General features: G+C 43.5%; 1 protein-coding gene across 1 annotated transcript in view; it reads right to left on the reverse strand.

Annotated features, from left to right (window-relative positions):
• LOC144505212 (semaphorin-4B-like) overlaps positions 1-4,229 on the reverse strand; it is a 132,843-nt gene extending 128,614 nt beyond the window's left edge. The window contains exon 1 of the mRNA XM_078231196.1: positions 3,745-4,229. Within this exon, the coding sequence (XP_078087322.1) occupies positions 3,745-3,865 (121 nt within the window). The 5' untranslated portion in view covers positions 3,866-4,229. The remainder of the gene's footprint in view (positions 1-3,744) is intronic.
• Positions 4,230-11,913: the final 7,684 nt, after the last annotated feature.

Here is an 11,913-nt window from a genome sequence, read left to right on the forward strand (position 1 = left end):
CGATCGAGAGGCCGGCAGTGCGGGGCCCCTGCACATGCGCCGATCTTGGTGCTGACAGATCAGCGCATGCGCAGTGACCTGCTATGCTGCCAGCCTCTCCAGCGGGAATAGCCCCTGCCCCTGAATTTCAGCGTGATTCACACTGAGGTGCTCTGCAGTGCTCTGAGTGGGAGATTCAATTTGAAACTCCTGCTGAAAAACTAGTGGGATTTACTCCAGTTTTTACATGAATTCGACACTTAGCATTTTTTAGGAGAATTGCCCACATGACTTTCATTTCAACGAATGTTATAGTAAAATGGCATGCACTCAAAATCCCCACAACAAGTTAGGCCCTCACAACTGTAGCAATGTCACACATTTCCAGAAAAGACTTTGACAAGATTCACTGTGTCAGATTTTCTCTATTGCTAAAGTGGTTCTGACTGGTCCCTTTCTCGAATCAGCATTCTCCTGGCAAATGGCGCAACATTTCTCCAACACTCTGACGGTGAACTACTGAGGATGAGAAGGTTCAGCCCAGCTGGGAGAAAACACAGGATTATTGTGGGTCTCACAAGGTGCTGTCATGCAAAATGTTGAGTAAGATAGTTGGGTTGGAGCTGCAAGGCTTAAGCAGAGATTTTCAGAAACGCTCCTCTTAACTCTGCATTGATATCTTCCCAGCTGTTCTGAATAACCCTACAAGAATTTGGTTTCGTTAATTCCAAGTTCAAGTGTGTTATTTCTAACTGTATCTTGTGAAAAACTTCCATAAATATATTCCACTGTTTGCTTTTCTTTTAAAAACCATTCTGCTCTCAAGAAAAAGACGACATGTTTTAGTGCCATTTTTATATGTAAAAAATGTGCATGTTTATTTTAGGGGCCTCATTGTGCCTGTGATTTTTCTAGTGGGATAAAGTTTTGCAATCTGCTTTAAAACATTATGCTGCCCGGTGGATCCAGAACTGGCTTGCCCAAAGGAGGCAGAGAGTGGGTATAGATGGGTCTTTTTCTAAATGGAGGTCGGTCACCAGTGGTGTGCCCCAGGGATCTGTTCTGGGACCCTTGCTGTTTGTCATTTTCATAAATGACCTGGATGAGGAAGCGGAGGGATGGGTTGGTAAGTTTGCCGACGACACGAAGGTTGGTGGGGTTGTGGATAGTCTGGAGGGATGTCAGAAGTTACAGAGGGACATAGATAGGATGCAAGACTGGGCAGACAAGTGGCAGATGGACTTCAACCCAGATAAATGCGTCGTGGTCCATTTTGGTAGGTCAAATGGGATGAAGGAGTACAATATAAAAGGAAAGACTCTTAGTACTGTAAAGGATCAGAAGGACCTTGGGGTCCGGGTCCATAGGACTCTGAAATCGGCCCCGCAGGTGGAGGAGGTGGTTAAGAAGGCGTATGGTGTGCTGACCTTTATCAATCGAGGGATTGAGTTTAGGAGTCCGGGGATAATGATGCAGCTATATAAGACCCTCGTCAGACCCCACTTGGAGTACTGTGCTCAGTTCTGGTCAGCTCACTATAGGAAGGATGTGGAAAAGATTGAAAGGGTGCAGAGGAGATTTACAAGGATGTTGCCTGGATTGAGTGGCATGCCTTATGAGGATAGGCTGAGGGAGCTCGGTCTTTTCTCCTTGGAGAGACAAAGGATGAGAGGAGACCTAATAGAGGTGTATAAGATGTTGAGAGGCATAGATCGGGTGGACTCTCAGAGGCTTTTTCCCAGGGTGGAAATGTCTGCTACAAGAGGACACAGGTTTAGGGTGCTGGGGGGTAGGTACAGGGGAGATGTTAGGGGTAAGTTTTTCACACAGAGGGTGGTGGGCGAGTGGAATCGGCTGCCATCAGTGGTGGTGGAGGCGAACTCAATAGGGTCTTTTAAGAGACTCCTGGATGAGTACATGGAGCGTAATAGGATGGAGGGTTATAGGTATGTCTATAAGGTAGGGATGTGTTCGGCACAACTTGTGGGCCGAAGGGCCTGTTTGTGCTGTAGTTTTTCTATGTTTCTAAAGTCCACCAAAATGGCATGACAGTAAGATTGTGTTTTGTCAGATGATAAAGATTTACAACACTTTCAAACTGTTGCATATAGAAACATAGAAAATAAAAGCAGGAGTAGACAATTTGGCCCTTTGAGCCATTCATTATGATCATGGCTGATCATCCAACTCAATAGCCTGATCCTGCCTTCCCACTTAACAACCTAACAGAGGTTTCGCTTAAACTTGATACTGAAAAAAACTCTCATTCATGAAACAAATTCAGAAAAAGTAAATCTCCTCAGTGGTTAATCCATCTTAAAAACAAACATCTATTTCACTAATCAGATCAAATACAGGTAATCCTTCAGTAATCTCTTAAAACTGACAAAGTATCTATACTGCTCCCTGCTGAGTTAAGTGGTTCTGTACCTTCTGAAACTCTGCCAAACATTCATAATGGGCTTCTATGTATAACAAAGCTTGGGAATATAAACAATGGAGTTTATTGAAATTGCAATTGCAAAATAAAGGGTAATGGTTCTTGTAAGACTAGACCAGATGGTCTGCCAACCAGTGCATTCAGTACTAGTTGCCTATTTTTATACTCCAAGTGAATGCTGGAGACTTTTTTTTCAATTTTAAAGAGGATTCAAATAACTTCAGATCAGGACAATTAAACACATCCTTATATCCAACAAGTGTTTATACCTTCTCAAAAAAAATCATGGTTCCCACACAGTGGGTTAATGCAATTGTAACAGGGATAATAGTGTCTGTCTGAACTTAAAACTAATTTCAAATACCTCAGCAGATTTGTGTTTCACACCCCACTGCTTTTCCCCACTGCCATAAAAGAGGATTTTCTGGCAGTGGGGTGGGATGTCTGCTTTTGGGTACCATCTGCCATTTTTACCCCAATTTGGCAAAAATTTAGGTCTACATCTCCCAACATTTCAAATGATCAGGAACAAAGCTGGACACTAATTGAGCATACCAAGACTTGGTACCTGTAGAAAAATATTGAGGACTAAATCCCAAAAGAATCCTTCTATTTTTAGACGTTTTAATGGTGATGGGCATTTTTTTGTGCAAAATCAAACAGAAGATAAAGCAAAAACTTTTAGCTGAGGTAGTATGCTCCACATGTGACAAGTGAAACTTATCACATTGGTGTTGCCATTTTTATAATTTGGACAGATGCATTTCTCTTACTCAAATGCAATGGGGAGGGAATTCAAAAACGTCCCTGAGAAAATTAATTCATGCAAGGAGGCCAAATTTGTTTTTTGTTCAAAATCAGGAGAATAAAAATCCTGAATTTCAAATGTATTTATTTTTAAATTAATATCTATGGCTTTTGCAATGGTATTTAATATACAAAAAATACAAATGGGTGTAATTTTTCCTGACCGAGGTCTCACCCTGGCGGCTATTCTGTCCATCCTGCTTGTGCTAACTCTTTGAAAAAACTACCCAAATAGTCCCACTCCCCTGCTCTTTCCCCTTAGCTCTGCAGATGTTACAGAATGTGGCGTTTCATGACTTGTTCCTCCGAACCCCTGAGCCTGCAAGAGTAATATAAAAATGCACAAATCTCTATAATAGCTAGGACAACTCTCGCTGTGGTTAGCTGTCTAAACTCAATGTTCTGATGAAGAACTCGCCAGACTTCAGTTTAAATAAAAAAGTTTCCTCTCCTGATAAAGTTCCCCTCGTCGAATTTGCATTGTGGTCGAGGCGCATATTTAAAAATAAAACACTCACCAGCGAATTCGCTTGTCGTCCTGGGCATTGAATCAAGGTTCAAAGCGAAGCTTTTACTTTGCGATAAAAAGGCAGGGACCAGCAAAAGCAGCGCTAGCCGCCGGATTTCCTCAGCAGTCATGTTTCCAGGTTTTTAAAGAACAAAAAAAAACACACAGTAAATGTCTTGCACAGTTTTCCAAAACCGGCGCCTCCCCTCCTGCTTTCTGTTGTATTGACAGAACTGGTGTTTTCGCGTAACATCCACCCACACAGGAGTCAGTACTTTGTAAACTTGTCACTGCAGTTTATCAACTGTTGTTCAGTGCTCCCCCGCCCCCCCCCCCCATTGTCCTGTTTTGGGCTCTGGGTGTAATTCTCTCTCTCTCTAGGCGCCCTGCATTCACTCTCCCTTGTCCCGTGATTGTACAATGTCTTGTTGATCACCCAGTCAACACTACACAGTACGGTGGAAAGAGAGAACGCCTCTCCTGGCGCCCACCCGGAACCAGATGCACCTCCCTCAGGCAAACCTGTGCTGCAACCTGATCCCAACGACAGTTTCTTACCTAAAAGAGGCCAACGACAGTATCTTCAGAGGATCAGGCTAACTGTCTGGATCGGCTGGGCAGTCATGATGTGGAGATGCCTGCGTTGGACTGGGGTAAACACACTAACAAGTCTCACAACGCCAGGTTAAAGTCCAACAGATTTATTTGGTAGCAAAAGCCACTAGCTTTCGGAGCGCTGCTCCTTCGTCAGGTAAGCCTGAGTTAAGTCTGAGGTAAGTTACCTGACGAAGGAGCAGCGCTCTGAAAGCTTGTGGCTTTTGCTACCAAATAAATCTGTTGGACTTTAACCGGGTGTTGTGAGACTTCTAGGCTGGGTAGCACAGTGGTCAGCACTGCTGTTTTACAGCGCTAGGGACCTGTGTTCAATTCCTAGCTTAGGTGACTGTCTGTGTGGAGTCTGTAGGTTCTCCCCATGTCTGTGTGGGTTTCTTCCACATTCTGAAAGACATGCTGGTTCAAGTGCATTGACCTAAATAAGTGCTGGACTGTGGCGACTAGAGGATTTTCACAGTAACTTCATTGCAGTGTTAATATAAGCCTTATTTTTGACTAATAAATAAACTTATTCTATGGCCAACAGCTGGCCTTTTTTAAATATCTTTAAGTACATGTTATGGGGCTTGTTATGTTATTGAATCATGGAATCACAGAATCCCGACAGTGCAGAAGGCAGCACTGTACTGATCCTCCAAAGAACATCCCACCCAGGCTGACCCCCTTGCCCCATCCTCACAACCCAGCACATCCACTATAGCTAATTTACACACCATGGCAATTTGATATATGCAGATTCCCCCGAATCTGCATATATTTGGACTGTGAGAGGAAACTGGAGCACCCGAACGAAACTCACGCAGACATGGGGAGAACGTGCAAACTCCACACAGTCACCCAAAGCCGAATTGAACCCAGGTCCCTGACACTGTGAGGCAGCAGTGCTAACCACTGTGCCACCGTGCTGCCCTGCTGTCCATTTTTTTGTCAGCTTGTGCCACTGGTAGGTATGTGAGCCAAAAGGTTAAGGACCCAAGCCCCAATCCAAAAACTTGAGCATTCATTTATCTTATCCCCAGAAGGTCATACTCCAGAATATGATTTAGAGTCCCGCTCGGAGGTCCCCATACAAAGGCTGCACGGAATTGTCCAGGATGTTTCAGCTTCCTGGGACACTCCAAAACTCCCAGTTAAATCAGATGGCACTGACTCAGTGAAATAGTTATCCAGGAAAAGTTAGAAGGATTAAAACAATCGACGAGCTGAATGACCTACTTCTGCTCCTATGGTTTATGGTTTTATGGTCAGTTCTAACTGCTGGGTATCTATACTGCTCCCCTCGACCCACCGAATAACACATATCTCCTGACCTACACACCCCCTGCCTAACTCCCCTGATCACTCAGTTACAACCCCACCCTCAACCACCCAACAATCCTCCTGCTCCCACCCAGCTAACCTCACTCCCTGATTAGCTTCCTCAACTCCCTCCTGTGCCCAACCTATCTTATGGCATGCTGGCAGTGCCCCTACCTCTGGACCGGAAGCTCCGGGTTCAAGCTCAACATCTGGACCTGTTGGTCATTGAAGGAGCATTCATAACATGGTTCAATGGGATAATAATCAGCTCTTTCCATCACTTCCTCCAATATTCCCCAAGGAATAAAACAGTGTGGGTGTGAAGATTAGCTAAAAACAAAATTCTAACCCCTTATACACTTGCTTCCTCTCCTAGCTTGGCAGAGTTACATTGAAACAAAGGCACATGCCAAAATTGTTTATATTCATTCATGGGATGTGAGTGTCATTGACTGGGCCATTTATTGGCCATCCCTGAGGGAATTTAAGAGTCAACCACATTGCTGTGGATCTGGAGTCACATGTAGGCCAAACCAGGCAAGGACAACAGATTTTCTTCCCTAAGTGCCATAAAAGGGGGTATGACTATGCCTCCACTGACGCTCCTACATTACACTACACTGCACTGACACACTCCAGCAGCAGCTATGCTCCACATTTCTCAGCAGGGTCAGAAGTCTGGGCAGGAAATGTAGAGCCCCAGTCCAAAGTAAGACAATAGAAGCGGAGTGGGGCAATCTAATGCTGATTGCCATTCCTTGGAAGACTCGACCCATGGTATCTTTTGAATGAATGAGCCATTAAACCAAGGCCTATTGGGATGAAAATAAAAGATGCTACTCGAAGAAAAGGAAAGCTCTTCTGTTGCCCAGACATAAACTTAACCCTCAACATTTTCATTAAAACGTTCACCTCGATCCTGTTGTGGCACCTTGTGTGTGCAAATTGGTAGCTACCTTTCCCCACATTAAAATATGAAATTCGTTGGACGTGAGGAAGATGTAAAAAGCTCTTTCTAAATGCAAGTCATTTGTTTTGTTCCTTTTCCCCCTTTCTTTTATTACTTTTTCCCCCGGTTATTCGTTTTCTGGAGCTAGTTAGACACTTGTGAAGCACTTGCGCCTAGGCCATAGCCAGTGTCATGCTTTTCCCAAAGCTTGTCATTCTTTCAGCTGAAGTGATGTAGCTAAACCTTGCAGCAAGTATCTGTGCCAACATTCCCAGCACACCACATTTTAACTCTATAAACTGCAGGGAACGCTCATGTTATGAGGTCCTGCAGATATAGTGACCTGGAATTCATCCAATAAATCTCCAAGCCATGCGGTATGGCATAAGGAATAGCAGGAGAAGGGCCAGGGAAGCAAACAACTGAACCCCTGCCCAAGCCATTTTCATCCCTCCCTCTAAGCAAGGTTAACCCTTCCCTTGTCAACTGTTGCTTATAATAATGGTGTGGTAATGGAGCTTGATGAGCTGCCAAGATCCTTGACTCTACTGGTGCAACAACTGCCAACTATAAGGAATACAAGGAAAGGGGTGACAGTTGTCCATGGGCTAACCCCTGAGCTCCATTTCGGCTCTTTGGGTAGTTGGGGAAATAACATTCGATATCACTGGGCAAATTCACACATTCTCTATTATCTAGCATGTGCTCTAACAAACATGGTTCTGCAAGTGAGAGCCAACTCATCAACTGAACGTCTGCATTTGCCCTGAAAGGATTAAAGGTTATAGAGACTAGATCAGCCCTGCCGTCAGAATCATCACACCAGATGTGGCCAATCTTTCCTGAAGTAAAAGCGAAATTGTTCGTCCCCCAATACCTCAGACACAACCGCTCATGTTACCTTTTCTTGCATTAAGATTTTATTCATTCCGTTGTCTGTGTTTTCATAGAATCCCTACAGTACAGAAGGAGGCCATTTGGCCCATCAAGTCTGTACCAATCACAATCCCACCAAGCCCTATTCCTGTAACCTGATGCATTTACCTTGCTAATCCATCTGACACTAGGGTCAATTTAAGCATGGCTAATCAACCTAACCCACACATCTTTGGACTGTGGGAGGAAACCAGAGCATCCAGAGAAAACACATGGGGAGAAAGTGCAAATTCCACACAGACAGTGGCCGAGGCCAGAATTGAACCTGGGACCCTGGCACTGCTAACCACAGTGCCACCGTGCTGCCCTAACCAATGATTTTCAAATCGTTGGTTACGGGAAGAATTGCCATTGTACTTAAAGGTAATGTGCATAAGTAGTGTTTTGGCAGTGAATGATTTTGAGAAGAGACAACTGCTTCTAATTACCTGTGAGCATAACATTCTTAAGAGCTGTTATATTTAAAGTGTAAAACTGAAAATCTATCCAATGTTTTAATGCAATATGTTGCCTTATTTTAAAAAATTGTGTGGTTATTTGTTTTCAAGTGGTGATAGAGCACCTTTAGCTACTCAATTATAAGGCACTGTTTAAACAGCAACCATGTTTACTGATTTTAAGATGGAGTACTAGCGGGTTCAAATTTTCTATTGCATCAGCTGTATAGCACGGGATTCCCTTGTGGTACTGAACTCACCAATACTTATTAAGCACAAATTACTATGTTCCAGATGGTGTTCCCAGCTGTCTGAGTTTTATTTTCCTGATGCTGGAGTCTTATGGAAAATAACCTCAGGCCAAGGTTATTACTTCAAAAGCATCAAGTACATTCTGAATGAATGAATTAATTATACATTTTATATAAATAATATCACTATGTAAAATATATGCATTTATGTGTGTCTGAGTGTGTGCGTGCATGGGCCAGATTAAATACGGAGGCGTGTGTGATAGGTACTTCAGAAATGTATATGATACGATGCCCAGAATTGGCATTGTGGGACCACTGTGAAGCCATTGGGTTTCAGGCAGAGAGCTAAGTAACATTTCAATTCTTTATAGGTCACCCACACAAGTTCCCTATGGTTTTGAGTAACAAGATACTGAGCGGGTGGAACAGGAGTTGCCAGGCTACCAGATGGAGGCTTCTGTTTTTGCTTCACATTGAAAACAATGACAGCGGGAAACTGAAACCAAACTTACCTCCAAAAAATAGGAAGGGGAGTTACAAGGAGCATGGCAATTGGCTAAACTTTCACTGTTGTTAGCCCATGGCACTACTGACCATGCTTAGCACTGCTGTCTCACTGCGCCAGGAACCCGTGTTCAATTCCTGGCTTGGGTGACTGTCTGTGCGGAATCTGCATGTTCTCCCTGTGTCTGCATGGGTTTCCTCCGGGTGGTCCAGTTTTTTCTCACAGTCCAAAAGACTTATTTATTTATTAGTGTCACAAGTAGGCTTACATTAACACATGAAGTTACTGTGAAAATCCCCTAGTTGCCACACTCTGGGACCAGTTCGGGTACACTGAAGGAGAATTTGGCATGGCCAATGCACCTAACCGGCACATCTTTCAGACTGTGGGAGGAAATCAGAGCACCCAAAGGAAACCCATGCAGAAACGGGGAGAACATGCAGACTCCGCACAGACAGTGACCCAAGCCGGGAATCGAACAGGGATATGCGGGTTAGATGCATTGGCCATGCTAAATTCTCCCCCAGTGTACCCAAACAGGTGCAGTGTTAATGTAAGCCTACTTGTGACATTAATAAATAAACTTTAAACTGAACAAATAAACTTTAGTAATGTTACAACCAGTCCTCGGTGAGATCCCTCCATTTATTATGATTCCAGTCAAGATTCCCTCCAATTGTTATACTCCCAGTTGAGAAGAGATGAACTGATCCCCTTCTTTATTCACTCCCTCGGTTGGTCGCAACAAAACTAATTCAAAGAGGATCCCTTCCATCCTGGATACCTTTGTCAAGTCCAAATATATTTATGCTTTTTAAGGAGCCAATTTAACTGGGCTTTCTGGAGTTAAAGCAAGAGAGAGTTTATTAGTTGCTAAAACTCAAAGAAGAAAATAATAAAATACAACATACATACACAAAGATTGGAAATGATAAGTGAGTCCAAAAATAAAAGTTTTAAAAATTATTTATGAATCAGTCTTTGGCTCGTCTGTGAGGAGTAAATGATGAAAGGTTGTGGACTTTAAGTTGGGTGATTCCAGGGGCGCTGACTTCAGCAGTTGGCAGTGCCGGATTTAGGCACAAGCTAAACAAGCTACCGCTCAAGGCCTCACAATCCACAGGGGCCTCACAAAATTTCAGAAGGTTGACAATGAAGAGAACATTTAAGAGCGGACACCAGAAAAGAAAAAGAAAGCACCAGCTTGAAGAGCAACTCAACAAATTACCCAAATTTACCAATATCTATGAGAGAGATCAAGCCAGCCAAATGATAAATATGTAATCAGTAAATGCATTCATTTGAAAATAATTTGTATTTTTCACTTTAAATACCTTGCTATTAAATAATTAAAAGGCATAATTATGTTTTCAATTTTTTTAGGCGACCCAAGGTTCTGTTTTGGTGCGCACCTTTGTGAGACTTTTTAACAAGGGGGCCTCCAAGATTTATGTAGCTTAGGGCCTCACCAAGTCTAAATCCGGCACTGGCAGTTGGGCAGTTGGTTTGGATATTCTTAGTTCTGCAGGTTAGCAGAAATGATTTGTTCAACTTCACTTTTGATTGTGGCTTTGCTTCCAGCAACCAGAGAGAGAGAGAGAGAGGGAGGGATCGACTTTTTAACTGCAATCACATGGATGTTTTTTAGCTGTGACCTTCACAGCATCCACTAGCCCAATAGAACTAGAACACCAAATAAGATACAGAGACTAATAGAAATCATAGAAACCCTACAGTACAGAAAGAGGCCATTCGGCCCATCGAGTCTGCACCGACCACAATCCTACCCAGGCCCTACCCCCATATCCCTACATATTTACCCACTAATCCCTCTAACCGACGCATCTCAGGACACCAAGGGCAATTTTTTTTTAGCATGGCCAATCAACCTAACCCGCACATCTTTGGACTGTGGGAGGAAACCGGAGCACCCGGAGGAAACCCACGCAGACACGAGGAGAATGTGCAAACTCCACACAGACAGTGACCCAAGCCGGGAATCGAACCCAGATCCCTGGAGCTGTGAAGCAGCAGTGCTAACCACTGTGCTACCATGCCAAATGCCCGTGATCGCTGAAGTGTTCCTGGGAAAGGATGTCCCGAGGCATGGTACATTGGGGAGACCATGCAGACGCTACGACAACGGATGAATGAACACCGCTCGACAATCACCAGGCAAAAGGGTTCTCTTCCTGTTGGGGAACACTTCAGCGGTCACGGGCATTTGGCCTCTGATCTTCGGGTAAGCGTTCTCCAAAGTGGCCTTCATGACGCACGACAGCGCAGAGTCCCTGAGCAGAGACTGATAGCCAAGTTCTGCACACATGAGGACGGCCTCAACCAGGATCTTGGGTTCATGTCACACTATCTGTAACCCCCACAACTTGCCTGGGCTTGCAAAATCTCACTAACTGTCGTGGCTGGAGACAATACACATCTCTTTAACCTGTGCTTAACCCTCTCTCCACTCACATTGTCTGTGCCTTTAAGACTTGATTACCTGTAAAGACTCACATTCCAACCATTATTTTGTAAATTGAGTTTGTGTCTTTATATGCCCTGTTTGTGAACAGAACTCCCATTCACCTGATGAAGGGGCAGCGCTCTGAAAGCTAGTGGCTTGTGCTACCAAATAAACCTGTTGGACTTTAACCTGGCGTTGTGAGACTTCTTACTGTGTTTACCCCAGTCCAATGCCGGCATATCCACCTCATGTGATATAAGTCACAGGATATGGTACTCAGTTTCTATTATCTCCACAGAAGATTATATTTCAGTTTGCATTACATTTCTTCCATTGAAACGTCTCTTCCAAAAAAAGGGTGTGACATTCCATTGTCTGTCTCTCTCTCTCAGGACTGAGTATAATTCACATAGGAATTCCTGCAAGTGGTTACTTTGTAGTCTCAGCCAGTTTCTGCTTGTATGTCCTTTGTTAAAAAAAACCTCATGCCTTATTTAAGAGTTCAATATGTCTGTACGTAATTTGGGGCTGTAATCCATTGTCATGACATTTCCCCACCACAATGAATGAAATGAGATGCATTCACATTTCATTACAAAATGAGAAAAATAAATAAATATAAAAGAAGAAACACACTCACATACACATTCATTCTCTTAACCTTGGTCAATATTATATTCTCAGTTCTAACTGAGTTTCCTTAAGATCTGCACAGGCCAT

The sequence above is a fragment of the Mustelus asterias genome, chromosome 16 (genome assembly GCF_964213995.1).
Source record: "Mustelus asterias chromosome 16, sMusAst1.hap1.1, whole genome shotgun sequence".
Taxonomy (NCBI): Eukaryota; Metazoa; Chordata; class Chondrichthyes; order Carcharhiniformes; family Triakidae; genus Mustelus; species Mustelus asterias.